This window comes from Miniopterus schreibersii (assembly GCF_964146895.1).
Source record: "Miniopterus schreibersii genome assembly, chromosome: 2".
NCBI lineage: Eukaryota > Metazoa > Chordata > Mammalia > Chiroptera > Miniopteridae > Miniopterus > Miniopterus schreibersii.
The window spans coordinates 175,688,766-175,713,595 of NC_138102.1; the positions used below are offsets into that span (position 1 = coordinate 175,688,766).

The 24,830-nt window shown below is 43.5% G+C and overlaps 2 protein-coding genes across 4 annotated transcripts in view; one reads left to right on the forward strand and one right to left on the reverse strand.

Annotated features, from left to right (window-relative positions):
* WASHC4 (WASH complex subunit 4) overlaps positions 1–6,394 on the forward strand; it is a 51,873-nt gene extending 45,479 nt beyond the window's left edge. For 2 of the 3 annotated variants that reach the window (XM_081129055.1, XM_081129056.1), the window contains 4 exons: positions 978–1,074; positions 1,656–1,852; positions 2,163–2,262; positions 4,173–6,394. In XM_081129055.1, coding sequence (XP_080985181.1) covers positions 978–1,074; positions 1,656–1,852; positions 2,163–2,262; positions 4,173–4,240 — 462 coding nt within the window. In that variant the 3' untranslated portion in view covers positions 4,241–6,394. The remainder of the gene's footprint in view (positions 1–977; positions 1,075–1,655; positions 1,853–2,162; positions 2,263–4,172) is intronic. The other variant, XM_081129057.1, reaches the window with a different exon arrangement.
* A 3,408-nt stretch (positions 6,395–9,802) lies between these two features.
* Positions 9,803–24,830, reverse strand: part of APPL2 (adaptor protein, phosphotyrosine interacting with PH domain and leucine zipper 2) — a 39,617-nt gene continuing 24,589 nt past the window's right edge. The window contains exons 9-21 of the mRNA XM_081129795.1: positions 22,210–22,292; positions 20,267–20,425; positions 18,756–18,944; positions 17,326–17,368; positions 17,190–17,246; positions 17,014–17,102; positions 16,171–16,329; positions 16,017–16,069; positions 14,540–14,714; positions 13,175–13,211; positions 12,847–12,987; positions 12,108–12,155; positions 9,803–10,925 (exon numbers count right to left, since the gene is read on the reverse strand). Of these exons, the coding sequence (XP_080985921.1) occupies positions 10,791–10,925; positions 12,108–12,155; positions 12,847–12,987; positions 13,175–13,211; positions 14,540–14,714; positions 16,017–16,069; positions 16,171–16,329; positions 17,014–17,102; positions 17,190–17,246; positions 17,326–17,368; positions 18,756–18,944; positions 20,267–20,425; positions 22,210–22,292 (1,368 nt within the window). The 3' untranslated portion in view covers positions 9,803–10,790. The remainder of the gene's footprint in view (positions 10,926–12,107; positions 12,156–12,846; positions 12,988–13,174; positions 13,212–14,539; positions 14,715–16,016; positions 16,070–16,170; positions 16,330–17,013; positions 17,103–17,189; positions 17,247–17,325; positions 17,369–18,755; positions 18,945–20,266; positions 20,426–22,209; positions 22,293–24,830) is intronic.

Below are 24,830 nucleotides of genomic sequence, written 5' to 3' on the forward strand. Positions count from 1 at the left end.
ACAGACGCAAATGAGATCGCTAAAGTAGCAGCTGATTAGGTTTCACAAATCTGTGCTTCATTGCCAAGTAAGTTTTATAGGCAGTAAAAGTGAAATTTGATTGTTTTGTTTCCAGTGTAAGCTGTTACATAGTACTTACCACACTGTCTCTCTTTACCCCTTTAGAACTGTGCTACCATATCTAGACACAAGTGGCTACTTAATTAAAATTTTATAAAATGAAAAATCCAGTTCCTTAGCTTCAGTAGCCACATTTCAAGTGCTCGTTGTTCCTGTGTGGCTAGTCACTTACTGTCCTGGCAGTGCAGATATGTAGCATGTCTGTCGTTGCTGAGAGTGCTGCTGTGGAGGGCGAACTTGTAGATGATATTTGTTTCTTTATCGTGATTACTTACTATAGTAAGCATTGGTAAATCTTTATTGAATAAATATGCTTAGAGAAAGTATTGGAGAAGCTTAATTTTAGGAAGCGATATTTTTGGGACATTGATGTATCCAAATGACTACCAATCCTTTTTAACCAAGAATACGATAATAGTATTTGGAATGAGTTGGGTGGGCAGAAGGAAGGACTGCCATGCTTAAGAGCACTGTGCTTTGAAGTAAGGCAGGCCTACTCATCTGAACCCAGCTTTCACTTAGAGTACAAGTACTAAACCTCTTAAGCCTCACAGTCCTCAGGTGTAACGTGCATGATAGTTTATGACGACTGTAAAGGCACTGCCCTTTGCGGTAAGTAGTGATGGAGGGGGGAGGGCTCCTGTTTAAAGAACTTGGAAGAAAGAGCCACTAAGAGAAATAGTTGTACAGGTGGTGACCTCTCCAGGAGGCTCTTTGTATGAGGCAAACGTTTCAAATGAAAGGGACGGGAACCTAGAAGAGATCCTATTTATAATTTTTGAAATCTCTGTTTTAGCAACTAAGTTCTGAAGATTGTTTTAACATAGGTGTTTTTCTAATATGTCGTATCTTTTTAGACCCTCAACTTTGTAGAGCATTCCATTAGTTGCAAGGAGAAACTGAATAAAAAAAACAAAACTGGAGCTGCTTTTACTGATGATGGCTTTGCCATGGGTAAGCTTCGTGGACTTGTCTTCCCATTAGTTTTAAGTTCACCGCCATATGCGTTTTTAGAGATTTGCTTGAGACTAGGTCTGTGTTCTCTTTGTAGATTTGTTTTTCACGAGTGGTGTTTACTGCTTGTTTTCTTAGCTGGCTCATCTGATACTTGTTTTTCTTAATTTGGAATGATCTTTCATGCCCCCTTGGTATTGCTAATCACTTAGAGTAGTTGGACCTCACAGGCGCTGTTTTCCAGTTTTAGCATCTTGTATTTAGTTTTCCTGGTCTCCCGGTAGCTTCCCTCAGTGTTGTCTAGTTAGCAGGGGAGCTTTCCCCACTTACAGCCGTGTTAACCCCTAGGTGGTTTTCAAAGCCACGCCATTTTTTTTCTTCTTGCTTGCCCTGCTTTTCATCGTTACACCTTCACATCTTGTTTTAGGAGAAATTAAGCCCCATTGCTAGACTTACTCATTTATGCTATAAAATGTAATTTAAAAGAGAATTAATTCAAAGTGGTTAGCTTAATGTTAGGAGTAGTTATTGGTGAACACAACTTTAGTACTTGTATTTTGCTTTGGTTCTGCTGATTGCAGGTGTGGCTTACATTCTAAAGCTTTTGGATCAGTACCGGGAATTTGACTCACTTCACTGGTTCCAGTCTGTTAGAGAGAAGTACCTGAAGGAGATAAGGGCAGTTGCTAAACAACAGAATGTGCAGTCAGCTAGTCAAGATGAAAAACTTCTACAAACCATGAATCTCACCCAGAAGCGACTGGATGTCTACCTACAGGTTAGAGAAGAGTAATAGTTAAATCTGCCTTAGACTTTTTGTTATCTGAAAAAACATAAATCATATGAAAACTTCCATTTTAACAAGTGAGATGAATAGAGGTAATTAGAATATATCTTGAAATGAGTGGTATTCAGAAGCCATTTGACTCAGGTCTTAAAAATGGATGGGTTACTTAGCTCAGTTTCTATATTTATGATTTCCACTGGAACTTTTTAGAAATTACAAGAGAGACATTAAATATGATTTTGATATTTTGCTTATAATTAGTATTTTCATCTTTTATTTCAATTTTTTTAAATTTACTTAGGAATTTGAATTGCTCTATTTCTCACTGAGCAGTGCAAGAATTTTCTTCAGAGCTGACAAGACTGCGGCTGAAGAAACCCAAGAAAAGAAAGAGAAAGAAGGTCAGTGAGTGGCTTAAATTTGGAAAAACCAGTAAATCTTTCCTTAACAGTAGACACTAATCCCCCGTTTTATCTGCTCATACTTCCAGCTCCCTTTTCCTTTTGAAAAATAATACAGACTAGAATTGTCTTTTTAAAAAATAAAACCTGCATGGATCATTTGTGAAACTGAAAAAGACAGTGACATAGTATATGCATTTCATTCTGGAGTAACTCAGTATTCAGTTTCATTCATCTTCTCTTAAATAAAATTAACAAGCTTAGTGTTTATCTTTCACCCCTCACCCTATATCAGATGAGAAACAACAATTTAGAGGGGGGACACTGAATATTGCTGGAGTCAGAGCTGCTGATAACTAGACATTGAGTGAGATGGGGCAGGCGATTAAGGAGGTATAAAGTACAGGTGGCCACTTAGTGACGTAGGAACAGCCTCCTGCTCTCCTCCATCACCATTTATCCCCCCAGACCTTCCTTAACCTCTCCCCAACCCCCTCTCCCCAGCAATCACCACACTGTTGTCCATGTCCATGAATTTTTTTTCTTTTTTGCTCAACCTATATGTTTTAATGTTTAAGAACATTGTTCAGTGTGTCATACTTAAGGAAAGCCCCACCTGATACATTTCTCTCAGATTTGAAATTTAGGAACAGTCATTTTCCCTGCGGAATGGATGTTTCTGTTTTCCTTTCGTGGAAATTAATGTAATAATTTAGGTTTTCCTCTTCCCTTGGAAGCTCAAAACTAGGTATAGCAACTGAGCTGAAAGTTTTCACGTTTGCTCTTTTTCCATTTTACTTGTATTTCATAAATCAAAACAAAATGAATTCTATTTCATCAAGTAAGGTATTTTTATTTATCTTGTCAAATTTTAAAACTTTTTTACATTGAATAGAGGTGATTTAATTGGATAGACCACTTATATCAGCAACCTCATTCCCATAAATTAAATATTACTCATTGGTAAGGAGCATTTGCAGGCATTTTTGGAATCTAGACTGAGTAAATGATAATTGTGTGCTTGAAAAATCATTTCAGGCTGTTACCTGGGAGATACTCAGTATTTATTAAATAAAAATATGTATATATTATGTTCCAGTTCATTTTCAAGGCTAAGGTAATGTTTAGCAAAGCCATTTTGAACAATTTAGTTGGTGTAACCTAAATTATGAAGTAACTCAGTGACTGCATAGGTTCTGCTCAGGCTTTTCATGATGCCAAAACCTTGTCTCCAGTCCTTAATTTACTTTCAGGCCTAAGGCATTAACACAAAACAAACCTTTCCATCTCCCTGGAGCACCTTGCTTTGGACTGAAGGAACTCTGGGTTCTTTCGGGTTGATGTACATCACTCCCGTGCCTAGACTGTTGTTCTGTTTTAGGGCTCAGTTTTAGCTAAAGGTTGCTTGGGGATGAAGTGATAGTTGCTGAATGCATTAGTCACATTGTTTTTCTCTGTTAAGGGAATACATACATGTGACATTTTGCATAAAAAGCCAGGAATTCATTTTTATCACAATCATAATAAAAAGTTGCTTTTAAAAGTAAATTATAACTGCAAATGAAAAATTATCCATTCTGGTCAATATTGTATGTGAATTTGCAGCCATGTTTCTCTAACAGCCTACACTGTACTGGTGGTTCAAACATGCATTGTGAACCTCCCTGATACTGTTCTGGTCTCTCACAAATCTACATTCCCTTTCAGAACCAGTGAAAACATGACAGTTGCAATATTTAGCCTAGGTTATTTTTAAAATTAAGGTAATCTAGATAAAATTTTTGATATTAGAGTAATATTTGGTAGATACATTTTCTTAATTTGGAATTTAGCATTACTGCTCTTCTCAATTTTTACTTTTTATTTTTTTTAACAAATATGTCCATTGTTATTTTCACTTATGCTTCCAGAAGAGACTAAAACAAGCAATGGAGACCTGTCCGACAGCACTGTGTCTGCAGATCGTGTTGTCAAATGATATTGATGGTCTGCGGTGCCCCTGTGAAATCATCAGAATGTGTCGTTACTGTTGCCAGTGAAATGGATGTTAGTAAGCTAATGAAGTGTTTCCTGGGCCACATCTCTGGGAAATATGTAGCTGTTGGAACTCTTTAAGGCAGTGCTCTAAAGAGAAGTCCATTCTTCCAGAGGCTCCACTTTTCAAGGGTTGAGAATGAGATTTTAATGTTGGATTTTTGCCTGGACTTTAGGCCAGAAGATGTGCCTAGGAAGTGGTTATAAAAGGGCCAATCCAAATTCCTGAACTGCCACCTCAGATCTCTTGTAACCTACATGAATGTTTAGAACTTGTATTTGCATAGGTCTTGGATCCATATTTGTCCAGTCATTGAAAATTCAGTGCATATACTGTGTACAGCCAGTAAATACATGTTTAAACAAAAGGAATTGAGCCTGAAATTCATGAAGCATACATATCAATATTCTTAGACAAGGACTTTATGAAGGTGGTTTTAATGCTAGAGACGAGGCACAGTGTGTTATGTGCCCTTTGTACAGTGTAAACGGATTCATTGTTAATTCCATGGGACTCCCAAGAGCTGCTGCTGTCTTTGGTGAGACATTTTATAACTAGTTTACATTGCTTTGAGAACATTTAACCTCCAACAACTGCTTTAAATTTAAGATATACTTCATACGCAAGATGAAAGAAAATTCAGATAAAGCCATAGAGTCCTGCTTGAAGCTTCACTTTGGGTTGAAGGCACTATGCATGATATCCAAGAAAATTGAGTGAATTCTTATTTTACATCCAAACTCAGGTTTCTTCATTAGGTTGAATTGAAATCTTGGTGATGGTTTGGGCAAACTTTTTCTTTAAACCAAGTATAATTTAAGACAGCAGATTAAGCAGGCTTTTAAAAAATTACCACTGTGACAATAAAGTTCTAATCATTTACTGCTTTAAAAAGTATAGAAAGATTTTGAGTAAAGTTAGCTCCCAGCAAGCTACTAGATTTATTTTTGTAAAGCATTGTCAGTTAATAGTTAAATGGTTAATCATGGCCTATAATCTTTTCATATAAAACAATAATACCGTTACAGTGAAAACACGGAAGTTTAAAACTTTACATGTAATACTAACACCAGTTTGGGGAATACTTGACTTTCCATTGCACTTGCCTATTAAGCATTTCTTTGGATAAATCATGTAAGTAATTCTAATGTTTGATTTCCAGCATTTGGAACAGCTATGTAATGCCCTGTCTGTATTCATTGGTCACAGTCAGCGTCATTTCCCCAGCCCAGGATAAACACTTTCACTGTTAAAAGAAGAAACAGAGTAGGTAGGATTTTTTTTTAAATTATGTAAACATGACTTACAGAATTATGGATAATGAATAGATTAAAGGCATTTAATATTTGTAATTCATTCTAACTTTAGAAATGGCCCTAAAGCATGCTGCATAAATAATAATTTATATTTTCATTATTGTAAATGTTTATATTGATCTTGCATTGGATTCTATAAAATTTGCCACTATTTCTTAGCAAAGAATTGCTTTTCTGTTCTTCAACTTCCCTAAAATCATCTCCTTTAAAAGGAATAGAAAAAATGTAATTAGGAGAGAATCGGCTGTCTGTTCAGTATTATTCCCACCTGCCAGTCATTTATTGATACTCGATCGAGTTCACATGCTGTGTGGATACCTGCCTTTGAGAAGAAAGTGATAGGTTATTATTTTCCCTTTAGTTCAAAATGATGTCACTACAGTCTGGATAAATTATAGTAAGTTCACATATTTGAAATAAAATCTCTGAAAAGATTAAGTATATTTAAATGTTATTAAAATGCTGAATTAACAGGGCTTGAGTGTTTCACACCTAAGTTAATATACACATTTGGATGGTTTTCCTTGCTAACATTGTTATTTTCATTTTTTTCAGACATACTGTAATTTAAAATTAGTGTGAGCATTTGTTGTAAATTCACAGAAAACTTAATAATGTTCAAATTCTCAGGAATTAAGTCCTAACCATAACACTGTCAGTTCCAATTAAATTTTGTAAAAGATGGCAAGTTTGTTACTTGAGTGGGGCCTCCCCCTTCCTCAGTTCTAATAGAATACAATATGTATAATAAAACATTAATAAATATAATTTCAAAAATTTACTTCCCCTGGATGTTTATGTTCAAAATTAATCATATCTTAAAACAATATTTAACATTAACCTTTTTGGAGTCCCCTTTAATAAAGTATATGGACTCTATCTTTAAAAAAGCACTTGCATGCACTTAGGCAAGGAATTTCAAGTATAAGATTGGTGCTGGCGTCTCTCCGTGCATCTTGTGTGACGAACTTTTGCTTTTTTTCGTTTGTACCTTTTTGATCTTTGTATTGCTTGCTATTTTCATGTAAAGAAACTACGTGATTATGGATTATTAGTTTGCAGTGTTTAATGTTACAAATAACTAAGATGCCCTTTGCAAACATGAGTTGAACTGAAACAATAATAAGTGAGCACCTTTTATTTTAATCCTCACTCGAGGATGTTTTTACTGACTTTTAGGGAAGGGAGAGAGAGAAAAAAACATTGATGTTAGAGAGAGACATCGATCTGTTGCCTCCTGTACACACCCCGACTGGGGATCGAGCCCGCAGCCTAGGTATGTGCCCTGACTGGGAATTGAACCCGCGACCTTTCGGTGTACAGGACGATGCCCAACCAACCGCGCCGCCTGGCCAGGGCAGTGGGCGCCTTTTAAATGTTGCCCTGAGGTGAGACACGGGCCTTGTCAATAGCAGCAGCAGTTTTCCTCGGGGAAGCCTGGCGCCCCTCCTCCGAGGGGATGGTAAGGTTTGGGAAGGTGAGCTAATCCCACCCCATCCATCATCCCCAGTCCCTTTACGCTGGGCTGGCTCGGTGTTAACACGTAGACTAACTTCCAGCTAAAGTTGCAGAAGTTTCAGACTGATGGTATTCCTTTTCTCAAGGAAGTTTTAATGCTACAATTTAATAAACAAAGGTTTTTAGATGTTAGGAACAGTTTTAACAGGTTGTCAAAGATTTCAGTTAAAATCCAGAATAAGTGGATATCTGTAGAGATTAAGTGAAGTCATAGGACTATTCAGCGAACTGAGAGATGGTGATGGCAGTTAGAGTTCAGTTTAGACAGAAAGTCCTTACTAGTAGTCCATAAAAAGGCCCTGGGCGCCCTGGCCGGGTTTGCTCAGTGGTTAGGGCTTCGGCCTGTGGACTGGAGGGTCTGGGTTCGATTCTGGCCAAGGGCACATACTTGGTTGCAGGCTCGGTCCCCGGCCCTGGTGGGGGCCCATCGGGGAGACAACCAACCGATGGTTCTCTCTCTCATCGATGTCTGTCCCCGTTCCACTCTCTGAAAAGCAGTAGAAAGAGTATCCTCGGGTGAAGATTTAAAAAAAAGTTTATATGGGCAAATTTATAGGTATTTTCTTCTTTTTAATAGTCTGGCTCTTCGCTACCATACCACGTTTACTTGATAGCTCCAGTTGTTTCCATTAGTTGAGACATACTTAGGAAAGTAGGTGACATTTATTTTCCAATCAGTATAGATCTGCTTTCCTAATTCTGGGGTCATCTTCAAGGACCGTACATTCTGTAACAATATGTAAGATGTGTGTGTCGCGGACCATTCTGTAGCAGCGCGCTCGTCATCGTTTAAGTGGGGGGGACACAGTAATACTTTTACACCCTGAGCACCTTATCTATACCATCACATTTTAAAAATCCAATTTATGTAAACAAAGAAACCAGGCAGTTCACCCACTACTCCCTCCTACTCTAACCACCAACTTGTATCCACCAGTTTATTTTTTTAGATTTCACATGAGAGATCATATGGTATTTGTCTCTGACTTCACATAGCATAGTGTCCTCGAGGTCCATGTTGTCGGAAATGGCAAGACCTTTTTAATGGCCAAAGAACATTCCATTGTATAGGTATACCAGTTTCTCTCTCCGTCCACTCGATGGACGCTTAGGTTGTTTCCACATCTTGGTTATTGTAAATAATGTTTCAGTGAACATGGGAGTGCAGATACCTTTTCAAGTTAGTGGGTTGGTTTTCCCAGATGAACACCCAGAAGTGGAATTGCTGGATTATAGTTCTATTTTTAATATTTCTATTAAGTTTTTTTGGGATGACATTGGCTAATATAATCATATAGGTTTCAGGTGTGGGTTTCTGTTACAAGATCTGTATATTGCACTGTGTGTCCACCACCCAAAGTAAAATCTTCTTCCGTCACCATCTATTGAGTCTCCCTCCACCACATTGCTGTTTGTGTCCACGAGTTTCAGTTTTATATGAGGCACCTCCATATGTTTCCCATAGTGGCTGCAACAATTTACATTCCCTCCAGTAGTGCACTTGTCTCCTTGTCTTCTGGATGACAGCTATTCTGACAGGTGTGAAATGGTTTTGATTTGCATTTCCCTGATGATTAGTGACGTGGAGCATCTTTTCGTGCCCCTGTTGGCCCATTGCTTAATCAGACTGTTTTGCTGTTGAGTTGTATGAATTCTTTGTATGTTTTAGGTATTAGCCTTAGTGAGATATGATTTGCGTGTATTTTCTTAGTAGGTTGCCTTTTCATTTTGTTGGTTTCCTTTGTTGTGCAGAATCTTTTTAGTTTGTGTGTAGTCCCTTTGTTCTTATTTTGTTGCTTTTGGTGTCAGATTTTTAAAAATCATAACCAAGCCCTATGTCAAGGAGCTTACCCTATGTTTTCTTCTAGTTTTATGGTTTCAGGTTTTACATTAAGTCTTTAATCCATTTTGAGTTAATTTTTGTGTGGCATAAGATTGTGATTGTTTCCCCAAGGTCATTTATTGAGGAAACTGTCCTTTCCCAATTGTATATTCTAAATAGTAATTTTTTGTGGGTCATGCTTGCTAATATGCTCGGTTAATTTCGTGTTTTCATTCTCTGGTGTTTTTTGATTAGTTTTAATGTACTGAATTTTCAGTCTTTGCTTTTCTTACGATTTACATGCTTTGTGGCTCGGTAAAGCCACACATTCTTAAACTTTTTTAAAAAGATTGATTTTAGTTTCCAGCAATATTGTTCATGACTTGAGATTCTTCCCCCTCCCACCCTGAACAGTTCTAAGCAAGAAAAAGAAATTCAGGGGACTGTGGCTCTTGCAGCCTGTCAGAGAACTTCCTGATCTGATGTAATTACGGTGCACAAATTTGTAAGGTATTAGTATAATCTCATACTGACTTGGACCAGCTCACTATGTCTCTGATGGTGTACACATTATAGAAGTAGATTCCTCAGATGGACTCCATATAACATTAACCTAATTTGAGGTTGCAAAAATTGTTTTATTAATCCACCATTTTAAAAGCAACACATTTTTAAAACTTGGCATTGAGATCCCATTATTCTGCTCATGTTGAATCAAGGTATTTTTTGATAGTCATCTCCTCTGCTGTGATTTCATTCTGCCCTAGTTTTTTGCAAATTAACTGTTAAAGTTAGAGTAGAACCAACTCTAATTTCCTTCCAAGATATTCTCGAAAATAACCACAAAAATCAAAAGAAACAGAACGATAGATTTTATTTGCTAGCACTTATTGCTAGGTTAATTTATTACAAAGAGTAACATTCTGCTGAACTTGGTTATAATTAAACACACTGTACAACTCAAGATCATTCTACTTATTTCACGGGTAGGAGGGGATGGTGGCGTGGGCCGGGATGCCAGAGTGGAAATGGGAACTTGATGCCAAGCCCCACACCAGCTGTTCTTCAGGTGAGTTTTAAAATTGGTCCCTTCCATGAGGAAGGTCTGGCTCAGAAGAAATGGGACCTGGCAGAGCTGCACCCTGTCTATGGTGATCCACCACTAAAACCAGTAATATCTAAAGGACCGTAAACTTCTGAATGCTGGTTTATTAAGGATCCGCTGTGAAACTGAACATCTCTGTGGATCTCATCTAGTCTTTATTGCAGGACGCCTGGAACAACAATCGGAACTAGAGCTGCGTTTCCGCTAGTGTGCGGGCCTCAGGCAGGGCCCACCCCCACTGCACAGATTAATGCTTATTAGGTCCAATTATGAGACAAGCTTGATTATAAATACATAATTTTCAGAATGACAGGCACTTAAAGCTTATTAAGTACAAAAATAGATTATATTAATAGGAAATATTTAGTGTTTATCAAATTATAAATCTAGGCTTTTGCCACTTTTTAAAAAGGATACTGGAAAATGAAGAGATGACGTTCAAGTAAAGTGAACAATGCATTCTCTCATGACTTTAACTCTGAGCGCTGAACAGTAACAATCTAAGAAAAGGACTTACCACAAAGCACCTAAAATAACATTTGTAGATGGGTAGGAATGTCATCAACCATTTCTTACTGTTTCCCTCCCAAGTCTCAGTACCAAGGCCTCGAGAGTCCATTCCACAGGTGGCCGTCAGCATTCTGAAAGCAGGGCTTGCGCCTGTGTGTCAGAGAAGGTGAGACCCTTAAGGAGGCAGCTCTCCTTCCTGGGCTCTTCCCCCAAAGGCACAGGTCATGCTTCAGATTCTGCGCCTCTATTTTCGCTTGGACTTCCGTCATTGTCATCTGGTTGATCATTTAATAGTACATATTTTCCGTCATTGGTTAGTGGTATGGACAGCATTAGTTGAGCCAATGCTTCTGGATCCTGAAGTTATGGGCGTTTAGGAAGGAAAAAAGAGAACACTTAAAATGCACTTGACACCCCCCGCTCGGCTTCCGCTATGTTCCGTAACCTGGCCTCGTTCCTCCTTGTCTGCGCCTTCAGGAGAGCCTCCTGCTTCCCTGACACAACTCAATTGCATTGCTTCTAGAGTCTAGGCCTTGGTTTTCCTCTCGGCCTGAAATGTCACAACGCAGCCAGGTCATAATCTTCTTCCCAAAGAGTCCACAGAGGGACTTCCGTCACCACATACCTTTGTCTTTAAACTCCTGTCTTCTGTTTTGGTCTATACTAAGAGTTTGCAAACTATGGCCATTTGGCTCTCCACCTGTTCTGTAAACACTTTTTTGGAACACAGCCATGCCCATTCATAGAACTGAGTCACTGAGACAGATGTTAAGCCCAAAAGGTTACAGCAAAGGTCTGCCAACCATAAAATACTAAGTTGCAGGACTTGTCATCTCATGTGCGTCAGTCTTAGTCCTAGTCCTTGGTCTTCCTGCCCACCCCGAACACTACAACCACTGTAATGCGGTCCTCAGCAGCTATGTGTTAGTATTTAAATTTAAATAACATTTAAAAATCCAGTTCCTCAGTCACACTAGCCACATTTGATGTGCGTATTTTCCATTCCTGTAGAAGGTTCTCCTGAGCGCTACAGACCCCACCCCCGGGGGCAGGAACTGCCGTCTTGCTCCCTGCTGTAATTCCAGGGTTCTTCCTATCACAGACTTGGCTCTCAAAACCTTGGTGGATGAATGAAAGACAGGGAGGTCTGAATTTTCATTTCTAGTAAGTATCTGGGTGACGTGTCAGTGCTGCTGGGCCTGTGACCACTGAGGAGCAAAGCCTAAGAGCACAGGGTAGATGCTTAAGTTTGTTCCATCCTAATTTGAAAGACAGGACATCTAGGCAACAGCAGCAAGCAAAAAAAAAAAAAAAAAAATATATATGTAAAGCAAGAGCGACAGCAGTGACATTTTTAAGAACTCCACATGTGTTACAGTGACCAAGGAACTCGCTGGTCAAGAATGTGGTTAGAAAGCTTAAGAAGGAAATCCCGAGCTTAGCCCCTGCCCAGTGAGCACCATTTCTTGTCTGGAGAGACATCCTAAGTGTACAGGAGGTGTCGAGTAGCTGCTACACCAGCACTAAAGCGGGCCTTACCTTTTGAACCTCAATGATTTCTTTTCCCAAATTAATAGCATAGCATATCTGCAAAAGACAAGAAAAGTGGTTTTGGCAAAGGCAGAGAAGGATGACAAATTTTAGGAAAAACACTATTATGGAAGTTCAGCGAGGTCACTGTCTGCTCATGTCAACATGAACGTCCACCTGTCCCTGGTGTGCTGTTGCCAACTTGTGCTTACAACAAAACAGGTCAGTGGAGACCGGTTATCTGGCCTTTGAAATGCCTAATGGGATGCTTGTCCCCTTTCCTCGGTGACCGTGTTTAGCGGCAAACAGGCGCTTGCTGAAGGGCTGGCCGATTCTGACTGATCTAAGCAGGGTGCGTCGCTAAGCCTTTCGCCTGCGGGACAGACTCGGTTCAGTGTACTGCCTTCGTGGCTGCTTCCTTGGTTTCTCTTCAAGATGAGATTTTCTCCATTGTAACTTTTGCTTTGAGGGAAACTGCTTTTAACATTTACTGACAGTTCTATAAACAATTATATCTCACCATTCAAGTTCTTCATTCACTCTGTTTTGGTTAATAAGTATTTTCCAAAGGGAAATTCTACTTCCAGGTGGTTCTGTGTAGTGGGGCCTTCCTAGGAGGTATTATTGCCTACACTCCTCGATGGGGTCCTAAAGAGCAATCAACTAACCACCCAGGAGGGTGCAAAAGACCCCTTTAAATATCTTTGTACTGAGATACTATGGAATCTTAAGATGAGAAAAATAACACCTTTTCGCCTTCTGAGTTGCTTTCAAAAACATATGTGCTCAGAGACTCTCCGCCTGTGGATTCAGGCAAGCGGACCACAAAGCCAACCAGCCTCTTGTTTTCTTGATGAGCAGCGAACTGGGTGACACTGGTGAGCTCAAACTGGAAAAAAATAGGAATAGACTGAGTATCACACGACAAACTGGAATTAAACAACAGACAAGGTCATTCTCCATGGAAAGTCACAAAAAAGTGCACTATTAGTGATAGTCATTTAATTTGTGTTTAAGGTGGTTACAAAGATGAATGAAGGAGTATCACTAAAATTGGCAAGTGTGAGGATACTTACATTGGCTCTGGATACTTGAGTCTGAGGATCTATTAGCCTGAAATTTTAAGAGATACATTATATCACAAATGTTGGATAACTTACTCTTAGAAGAGCTTGTGGGCTCTCTGCACTTTTTTTTGTTGTTGATTGTGTTCTTTGATGCACTAGTGTGTTCCAGTGCTTTCCCATGTTTCTACTCTGATCTTTTTGGTGGAGATTATAAGAGCAATGAGCCAATGTCTATAAAAAATTCAGGACATACTTGGAAAAAAGGTGTAAGTAAGTATAAGGTTTTATTCATAAGAACCCAATTCTCAGTATAACAACGTTTATAACATGAAAAGGACTGATTTTAATGAATGGAAGAATTGATATTCTGATTTTTGCCAAAGACTTAGTTAACTTTTTTTAAGCTAACATTCATTGAGCACTTTCTATGTGCCAGTCACAGTTGTAATGTTTTACATGTTTTAACTTAATGTATTCCTCATGACAACACTAGGAGGTGTAGATACAGTTATTTTCATTGTATAGCTGAAGAAACCAAAGCACAGGGTTTCAATAACTTGCCCAAGGTCATACAACTAATAAATGTCAAAGCCAGAAATAAACATAAACATTTTGGCTCCAATGTGATGCTGCTGTCCTATAGAAATAGAATGTAAGCCACATAAATTTTTCTAGCAGCCACATTTTAAAAAAGTGAAACAGGTAAAATCTAAAATATTAAATTATTAATAAGATATTTTGTATTCTTTATCAGGTCAGGACGAGATCTTAGAGATTTGGTATATCCTGCACTTGACACAACACATCTCAGTTCAGGCTGGCTGTGCTTCAGGTGCTACATGCAGCTACAGAACTGCAGTCTACTCCTAAAGCCTATGCTAACCTGTCCTGACAGGCGTTTGCCATCGGTCATCAAGATCCTACTACCTAAACCCCTAAATCATGTAGTTAAATTTCTTGGTGTCTTTATTTTCAGTCCAACAAATATTGATCAGATTTTCCTTGTAGTGGTCTAGTCATCTCAGAAGACTTATGTCCTGTATTCACTGTTAATTTTTATAAGTAGTACTCTCAGAAATGACAAAAAATATATATGTACCTTCCATTTTCAAGTTCTGAGATACAGAGAGTAATTCTCAAGTGACAGCAACCTTATGAACAGGATTCACTTGCCACTAGATTCCTAGATCCCACTGCGGGAGCATCTTCTATCTGGTGCAGCGTATGAAGTGGAAATGGAAAAAGGAAAAGCACAGAAACGAGGAGCACCTTCCCTTAGTCCAATCCAGCATTCTAGTCACCAGTGCTCGGGTGGGAAATGTGCCTTAACGGGGAATCCAATGAAGCTACAAGGAAGAGTGAAACCCAGTGTACCTCAGCGCCTGGCTGGTGACCATCAGATGGGATTCTGTCATTCGGAAGATGTTATGAATAGCCCGTGCCGCCAGCACTTGTCTCATCGCCTCGTAAATCACTTCGGTAGTGTTGTCTGTTTTAACTGCCATCGATCCCAAAAACCGAACTATAAACATCTGTTGTAAAAGAGAATCTGCAAGAGAGCAATTTCACTCAGGATCACTCACGTCCTGCCTGCTGCTGATCTGCACCCACCCAGCGTCACACGTGCAGGTCTGAGAACAGCCTCCAGACTCGGGTTTGGTCAGCTTTCTAGAGAGCTCTCTACCCAGACCTCAGTGCTCCGCTTTCACCAACCGCACGCAAGCTGCCGGAGCTCTGGATCTCCTGTCGTCTGTGTTTTGTCTGTTGCAAACTACCTCCTTAGACTAGAAAAGACCCACTTTTTTTTCATCTATAAAACAAGACAGTGAGTACACGTCTTACTTTGGCCCACTGATTAAGTCTCTTACAAAAGGACTCATTTGTAAGATTTTGAGTCCTGCTCATTTGTGATTGAAGGGCAGTGATGAGATGTGATCCACAAGTGGATGAAGATCTCTGAGTTTGCTTGATTCTACTGAACTCCCAGTGCTGGCTTGATGAAGGCATACGACCTGACAAAACTGAATGACAGCAAGTAACTGGGAGACCATGAAGACGGTTTAAAAGGTCTTTCTATAAGAATAATTCATGTACCTACCATTTTAAACTAAGCCTTTTTGCTCACTAGCCCCTAAAAGTAATGAGTTAAAAATGTATTAGAATACAGCTGATAAAATGTCATAAATGGTTACTCCCATATGAAGCATTTTTACAGGTTTGAAAGTTTCCTCTAGACTGTTTACAAATGGACTGCATGAAAAGTCAGCTGGACATAAGTGGAGAGTCAGATTGGAGGCTTTTTTTTTTTTTTTGCCTAAAGCTGTAAGAAGCACCAATTCTGCAGCCGTCCTTTTACACGCAAGGAAGGGCACTTCATTCCGATGGCCTTCTCAGGCTCGTCTGCAGCTGGGTTAGGAGGAGGTCTGGCCAGCACCTCCAGCCACTCACTCCCTTGGCCGGGAAATCAAGTCCTGCTCTGTGGAGCAGGGGCTTACGGTCAGCTCTACGGAATACGTTCTCAGGTATATAAAGATGTAAATCGAACAAAGATATGAATTTAAGCCAACAACCTTCCTGTGACCTTCAAAGTCAAGAATGAGTCATTTGGCGACTTTCTATGCAGTGGCTACGAAAAGTATGGGTGTGGCTGGTGGGGCAACAGGTGTGAGAAGCTGTCCGCTTCCCCTCCATCTTTATCCAAGTCCTAATGACTTCTCAGAAAACAAGTCTGTGGGTGATAATTTCAGTCCATCTTTCTAGTCACAGCTACTAGAACAGGACTTGACACCTTATTGCGCTGGCCCCGGTCATTCTGTGCAGGGGAAATAATCACACCGAACGCACCACTTACCTTCTGTTTCTGGAAATGTGTCATCCTCTGTCTCACCAAAAGGGTTCATACGCCTAGGGAGAGCCAGAGTCAGACAGTCACTACAGCTCAGCTAAAAGGACACGAGATATGTCAAATTTATTTTCATTTCTCCCGAGGTGAAGCAGGTGCGTACCTGCTTCCTCTGTTCTGATCGAGGAATTCTGTAGCGGGAAGTACAATATCAAACTGAATGGGTGTTCCAGGTGCAATTAGTTCTTCAGCTTCAGGTACACTGACTGTTGCTTTGGGAACAATCTTGTCACTTTCCATCTCTGAATTTTCCAGCTTCTGGCTGGAGTACAGTATAAGGTAGGAGGGGAAAAACATATCCCTTTTAATGCCTTTACAATCCAATGACTATGTGTTGAATGCTGTTGGAGCCTTCAATCAGGCCTTCCAGCCATTCTACAAATAAACATTCTATGAGCATGAAAATGCTCACCGTAAATGGTAACAGCAAACAGTGGAAGGGGTAGCAACCTAAATATTCCATAGCTAATGGTAAGTGAAGAAAAAGTGTGTGGCTATTAAAAGGGACAACAAAAATGTAAAAACATGAAAAATGTGTGTAAAGAGGCAAAATAAGTGCATGTGAAAAGATCAACATATTGTAGGCAAACCTGGGCAGTAACATGGACACACATGAAGCGATTTTGTTGCTTATTTTTAAAATGTGTGTTTTGGTTCCATAACTTTGTTGATGCTGCTAGAAAGTGTGGGGGGCCTCCCGACCAGCAGGGCCCTCGACACGAGTCCTGTGTGCTCAGGCTGCGGCAGCACAGCCACGGGAAGGACGGGCTGTCTGCGCGAAGGTCGGAATCCCGGCCCTGCCCCCGGTCCGAGCTGTGAACGGGACCCTTCCTGACCAGTCACTGCTTCTGCAGAACGGGCTGCACAGCACTCAGGGCTGTGAGGATGGAAGTCCCCTGCGTAGCTGGGCTCCACAACAGCCAGCTCTCCTCTGTCCTTTTGTTACCTGGGGCATGAGCTTTCTTGTTTCTTTCTGAGGCTTGTAATGGGAGTCACTGCTTGGAGAGCCGTCTCATTCAGCTTGATGGCGACGGCCTGAAAGCCCACAGGAAGACAGGCTCAGTCCCAGGAGGCGACGCTTACCTTCCAGGTTGGGAGGGGTGAGGTGCGGGAGGAGGTTACCTCGGGGTTGTCGGTCAGGTAGATCTGCCTGGAGATGTTGTTTATCGCACAGATCCACTGTGGAGGACATGAAAAGCCTGCTGAGTCCCCGGGGGCCCACTACACCAGGAGGGGAGTGGAGCAAACAGACCTTTACCTCTTCGTTCTCCTTCCTGCTCTCTGCCTGGAGGGTTATTCCCCTGAAACAGAGCACATCCGGGTGAGCGCTTCCCATGCCTCAGTGACTGAGGCTTATTCACAAACACTGAACTCGGGGGGGCGGGGGGGAGTCCCAAAGGCTAGGGCGCAGGAGGGCGACAAAATGGGAAGGAGAGTGGGGTTCTGCGTCTGGCTCTGCTGCTCATTCACTGTCATCTGGACAAACGACCGCTCCCTGTCCCTGGGCCTCGGCCTTCTTGTCTATAAAACGAGCCGGCTGGGCTCAGATCCACTAGCCCAAGTCTGTGATTCTTACACGGCTGACCGTCCTGTTGGCCCTGCTTCGGTGATCCAAGGCAACCAGGGCTCTGGCCCAGCCACTCCTCCCAACCTCACCCAAAGAAGGAATTAGCAGCCCTTCTACTCCTTCCCAAGGACTGAAAATCTGCCGATGGAGGGCTGGGAATACAGACAAACAGTACTGCCCTCCCTTTGTGAAGGCTCAACTCTAATGGGACTCCATGTCTGCTAGTTCCTTTGTTCCCCATCTCATCTATAGGTGGTGGGGAACATGGATCTTATCCCTATTTCACATCTGAGGAAACCGAGGTCCAGAGCAGTTAAGTGACTGTCTGGGACCATGACTAGAGTCCAGGCATCTTCATTCCAGGGTTATTTCCCATCACTTGGGAGGAAGGAAGATGCTCTGCCAGGCTGGGAGAAGAGACAGTCAACACTGTACCAACACTGCCCCACCACCCCTCCCAAACATGCCAATGTTCAAATAAAACCTCAACTCGGAACCCCAGCCGAGAGCAAATGCCAGCAGAGCAGCTCTGACTGAAGCACAGGCCATCACTCTGCCCCAGGCAGGTGAACCTGGAGCACCTCCCACTGGGACGGGATCTACTATGAACTACAAGGCTGCCATTTCGAAAGCAAGAGCTCTCTGGGCCCGTGATGTATGGGGACAGCATGCTGAGGAGTGACAGACACTCCTGCAGCTGACTGTACTGCTCACATCTCCCATTTCAGCTGGAAACACCGACTCCTCAGGCAGGTCTTCCTTCCTGACTCTCCTCGTCTCTGCCCCACCACAATACAAACAAATTCGTCTAGGGACTGGCGAGGCGTAGCCACAGCCTTCTCTCTGAGAGCCTGTGCTGACAAACAGCCACCTTTATCACTATCTTACATGATAACATAGGTCATCTCTTCTCTAAGCCACAGACAGATCCTCACTGGGACTCCTTACATAAGGCAGGCTGGATACCATATGGGTCATGTGCTTAGGACACAAAACCACCCTCCCAAAAGGTCCACACTGCCCAGAACAGCCGCTCCCACGGAGGAATGAGCCAGGAGGCCCCAGGCAGGGGTGGGGTCACCACACTGGTTCTCCACCCACATAAAACCCACATGACATACGATTTCCCGTTGGGAGTGGTGATCTGGAAGCAGTAGCGTCGGTCCTCACAATCCACTGCCATCACGGAGCAGTTGTCCAGGTCCTGGATCAAACCTCCCGCCACAGCTCCCCTGGGCTGACACATGAGATTCCCGCCTTGGGTGAAGAAGTAAAGTCTCTCCCAGGTGGTGGTGACCAGCCCTGTTTTACTGTAAGAATTGTGTTTTAAAGTCCATTAGTATTAGGAAACATGAGCGGCACCTCGAAGTTCTGCCCTTTATGAGTATTAGTGGCATTTACAGACAGTGTGTTCCTTTAAATTAAAGCAAAACTGCTTTGAGAAGAATTCAAGTGCAAAGAATAGCAGAAGAGGTACAACTGAGATAGATCTGGGAGACTATGGGCTCCGCTCACGAGGGGATGCCAGTCCCAGGGCAACTCCACTAAGAGGGCAGGGTATACCTGCCCCTGCAGACAGATGGGCTGGACAGAATTAGTCTGTCACCAGTAGGAACCGACACCTGGAAGGTCGTTTCTCTAAGACGTGGAGCTGAACTGCTCCATAGCTACTTAGAGTCACCAGGGTGACCGCAGCCCACTGCACCCCCAGAATCCTGGGGGTTTTTACCAGATTCGGTTTTGTTCCTACTGGATGCTATTCTTGTTTCGTGCGCTGTTTACAAGAGGAAAATCCAGTTCTGGCAAATAACATGAGGGCCTTGTGGAGTGTGTATCCCTTGGCCTGTGACTGGGAAGCTCACAGACCTCTGAGGAGCTCTCCCTTGGTAAGAAAACTGGCAGCTCCTCCCAGCAGACCCTCTGGTGGGGGGAGATCAAATACCCTGATTGACCTTATTCAGCACTTACTGAGTAGCGACTGTGTGAAGCACTAGGTTTCCCACCGCAATAATTACAATTTCCAAAGAGGGCAATGGCTAACATTTGAGTGCTTACTGTCTGCTAGGAACTACCTCAATCAACCCTTGTAACTACTTTATGAAGTAGGTGCAACTATCAGCTCTATTTTACGGATGAAGAGACTGAGGCCCCACTGACCCACAGCGTCTGACTGATAAAGTCAGAGTCTTCCCCACACCTGACAATAGTCTCTCTCTGCTCTTAGATGCAACTGAACCCAATCCTCTAATTTCAAATGGACATTTAAAGACCCTAGTTAAATGTGTGATTGAGTCTGGATGCTGGAACACTTCCTGGCCCCCAGCCTCTGCCTCAGTGGCAGGGCTCCCCATCAGGGGCCTGGGGGGAGGGAAGGGTGGGTAATAAGTCTCAGTGGTCCAGGATGATGACAGTTAAGAGCAGTCTATCGACAAATGGCCATGGTGACCGGGGGGGGGGGGCTGTGATGTACTGGAGTCCACTTGCTGGGCTCTTACTCACATGACTGTTCCTGGGTCCCAGGCAGGAGGGTGCTGTGGTGTGAGTCCTCCCCAACCTCACCCACCCCACCCTCTCATGGGGCACTCAGCAGTCGCCCTTTAGTGACCCCGAGGGGCGGGAAACGCATCCTCACTTTCTGAGGTTAAGGTAACCGGCCTTCTGGATGAGGTTCCTGTTGATCTGCGGTGCAGCCACGTCGAAGTCTGGCGTGTAAACAGATTCATCAACAGAAAGTAGTTCTTGCTGGGACACCCTCATCTTTTCTGCTTCAGCTTCCAGTTCCACCTGAATGCTTAGGAGAGAAGGTGTCAGGTCAGTCACTCAGCACTGCTGGGCAGCAGATGGCAGAGCTGCCTCCCTTCTTCCCGGCGCCCTGACTCACAGAGGGGGCCACAGCTCCCGAAGGAGCCACAGCTCTCCACCCTCGCCCATGGGCCTCGAGAGCTGGAGCTCAGAGACTCCAGGCTGCTTTACAATGGAATGTAAACCACTGAACAGGGCTGACCCAGCTAGACAGCTGCTCTGTTGACAAAGGTATCCATGCTCAGAGCTGCTGATACAAACTTTGGCAGAAAAGCTTTGATGAGCCTGTTCTTAGGGGCGGCACGCGCAGGTGGCATGTGAAAGTGCCGGAAAGGCAAGAAGGAAACAGTATTCATTCCTGCCCCACCCTGGTTTAGGCAGGAGCGGGGAGACGGTCACTGGAGATGGGAAAGTGACCAGGAGTGGTACCAAGGTGCACCAACAAAGCCAGGGCAATGTACTTCCTTTTAAAACAGCCACACGACTGCACCACCCCATGGTGACAAGCTGGGTTATGATGGCCTGAACACAACCTGCCAACACGGCCCATCTATCCGAGGTATGTTCCACTCCTCCACTGTGTTAAAGGAGGTAAGACAGAATTACAAACGTTCAAGTAAGGAGTTCCTCAGGATTTCCTCTAAGAGAGTTCTGCGGTTAGTAAGTTTGGGCTGGCATACTTGTATTCTGCTGGTGGAGATCCGCATGCCCACCGCCTGCACCGTGCTTAATGCACCTGATGCAAGCCGCCATCTAAGTGAGGTCTGGCTACTCTGACATTTGAATGAAATGATGAGACTCCATGACTGGTGGCCTCAGGACAGGCCAGCTGGAGAACAAATCTCATTAGCTACATCTGCTTGTCACTGCCAAGGCTGACAGAATGGAATATGAGAAAAAAGAAGCTGTACAAGAGATGGAAGGAGGGAGCCAAAACTTTATAAAACCGCTTAGGTTCTTAAGCTTCTGTGGGTGGCAAAATTCTCTGAGGACTGGATGAAAGGTAAGGATTTTCTCCCCCAGAAAAACCCTCATGTGCACTAGCAAGACAAAAAGGCATCTCTATACCCCAGAAATCATGAAAAGTACTCAAGGAACCACGTCTTATTTCTTAATGAAAAAGGCCCGGTGCTGGAGGTGCCTGGGAGCCTCGCTGAGCTCACTGACACAGACGCAGATGATAGAAGGCAAAGGGAGTCAGAGCAGCCACAGCATCCATTAAGGGTGGGCGGGGCAGTCTGGAGAGATGATACATTTTTTAAAATAAGCAGCTGCCAGACTGAAGTACAGCTTGTTAATTCAAAAGAGGCTTACTGCCTTGTTTATTATAAACTGATGTGATGATCAGAGGTTCCTGGAAAGCTGCAGCACTTCTGCTGCTGTTAGCGCTCAAAGAAAAAAGCAATTATCCACAGCAAATCTAAACTGACTCAGGCGTCTAACAGGGAAATTTGAATATAACAAAAGATCCTACGAACAGGCACTTGGACTTAACAGGAAAGTACCCCTGCGGACATTTTAACTGTTTACCTTTAAATGTGGTAGACAGGACCCTGGGCTCCATAGGAGCTGGGGACTGCAGAAATCCTTACTTTTTAAACACACTATTCACAAATGTGGGCAGCTAGGAAGAGGGAGCTGTTTTTGAGAATTCAGGGAGCAGACCGAAGCTCCATGGGCCCTGTAAGGCCAGAAGCGCCCGCCTCCAGAATCACAGGGGTGGATTGGGCAAGAGAGCTAAAGGTACCAGGACCCACTGGAGTGCAGCATTACCTTTGCACCATGTCCGCAACGGAGGATAAGAAGGTGTCCATACTTCGGGAAAACATCTCTGCTCCCTTCTTAAAAAAGTTAATCTGAAAGACATAATTACAATATTCTGAAAATAGGAAAGGGATGGATGAATTCATTAACCGTGAGACTGACACTGGGGGCGGCCTCCTCGCCCGCAGCACTGGCAGCATCTCCAAGAGCCCCACCCCACTGCTGAGAGTCACTCCCAAAGCCCCGGGTGCACGTGTAGAAGGGGGATGGCAAAACCTGCTATCTTGCCAACAGGCTATAAAGCTCTGGAATCATATAAGCTAAATGCTTGGTATCTACCAGGTGTGCCAATAATTACTACTGATAATTATGGTATTATCATCAGCCTCTTTCCTGTGTGAATTCTAGATAGTGGGTTTCCTGAGGGCAAGGATTGGGTCTTTTTCACCTGTGCACCTTTGGGGGCTAAATCGGTGTGTGGCAAATGACATACACAACAGCACAAACAAGAAACAAGCAGCATAAGGTTCTCAGAGAGGTGAGGGCCACCATCTGACAACCCCATTCACTGAGCCACGTGCAGCTCTGAACAGAGGCTGCACGATGGTGACATGGCTCCAAAATTCCAGAGGGAAAACTGAAGACCCTTAAAAGGCTCCTCCAACACTGACGTCAGCTGAAAGGGGAACGTGTCTGTAAAGAACACAGCAAGGCCCTGGCACTGCATAGGTGCTCAGTGCAGGAGGAGCCCCTTTCTGCTCCATGTTCTATGATGGGTGCCCTCTCTGCCCGGGGAGACCTGCGGACTGCACAGTTTAAAAGTGAAACCGCAGTTGCTGACTTTCGGAGCCAATCAAGGACTGACTGCTCTACTTCCTGTGACTTCTGGCCATTCACTTCCCGCAGGTTGGGCCCCTGACAAACCTTGAAGGGCAGGCGTTTGGGAAAGGGAGGAGGACCACCTGTGTGCCTCACTGGCATCTGCGTCCATCCTGCCCGAGAAACTCGAGCTGCCATCTCTTTCTATGGCTAGGCCTTTAAAAAGCTGCTTATCGATCTGAGCTGCTCCATTTTACATGCCTGGCTGTAGAGGAGCAATGGCTGCAAACCTACGTCATGAAAGAGAGAAAACACTCAGCTTGGACATGGGTCTTCTCTCACGTCACCCAGCGTGTCGGTCTGACCTGGAAGCAGCCCCTGCCTGGGTGGTGGGCATGGACATTGACCTCTTACCCTGAGGAGGCTGGTAGGTTCTGAAGCCTGGGGAAGTACATACACACATGTCCTTAGTTCTCATGGTACAGAAACATAATGATCAGATTATCCTAATGCCAGGTATTCACATAGGGAGATGTTCTGGCCCCATGATCTTTGAATCATAGAGATGAACATTCTGAATCCTTGAAATGCTACATATCAAACTCTGTTAAGTGAGCATTACGCATTTCTAAAAGCACAACTTCATGGTGGCTTTTCATCTCCTTCCCCTCCCTGAACTCCTTGGAATTCATGCTCAAGTCCATGTCTGATCTCCTCCACTATCCTCTAAGCTCCTAGGGCAGGGCTCCCATATTCCCTCAAAGATCTGATGAATGGACAGAAGGGTAAGATGCCAGCTCCTACAGTCATGTTACATATCACTTACCCTGAAAATACTACACTAGAATTCACTGTGTGCTCTCATAAACCTGGACATGATGACAACACCTCAGCTGGTTTGCAGGCAGGAGGGCCAAATCATGACAATTGGAAGCCTGTTTACCTAGGGCCAGGGAAGGCAGAAATGGAATCGGACAACCACCACCAAGCTGGGTGGCGAGGAGAAGTCTGATTCAGAGGAACATCATCCAGACACCCCAGTTCACCGCCTTCGTGAGCAGTGGGAAGTGTAACGGTCAAATGACCACCAGCCAACAAAGGTGATGTTCCATGAACACTGATTTAAAGGGCTGCTTCCAAATCGTCCAAAGATTCAGGGGGTGAGACAGCAACCTGGCCTGAGAGAAAGAACTGTACTTTCACCAGAACTAAGAAGTCTGCAGGGTGAGGGGCTATTTGGTCTATGTCTTGAAATCTGGATACTTTCCACATGACAAATGAAACGCGCCCTCCTTAGTCCTCACGATGCTGCCACTGCCCCACAATGGCGGTGCGCTCTGCTCCGCTCTCCCAGGCCCGGGGCGCATTGGTGCTACTGTGCCCAATCTCCTCTAGTCCCCTGTGGCCAGTGGCATTTGCTTCCAAGGGCCAGGCTGGGGAAGTGGTGTAGTCCTCAGCCTCGAAGAGTGAAAGCAGCCAGGTCAAACCCACCCTTTAGATCTTTTCAGGACCCTCCCCTAACAACCAGGCTCCCAACGCTGTCCCAGGCCTGCAGCTGAGCATCTTTCTGACACTAAGTTCCAGACACTCCCTGACCCTGGGCCTCTAATGAGCAGGGATTACTGCTCCAAAGGCAAGGCCTGTCAGCCCGGGGGGACAGGCGTGACCGGAGGTGCTAACTAGAGAGAGAAGCAGTACTGGCACTCTCTGATAAGTAGGACATCCACCAGGGCAGAGCTGCAATATTTAGTGGAAGAAAGGAAGGCAACAGAGAGGAAACACGTGTGGGCACAAGTGCCCATCATGAGGAA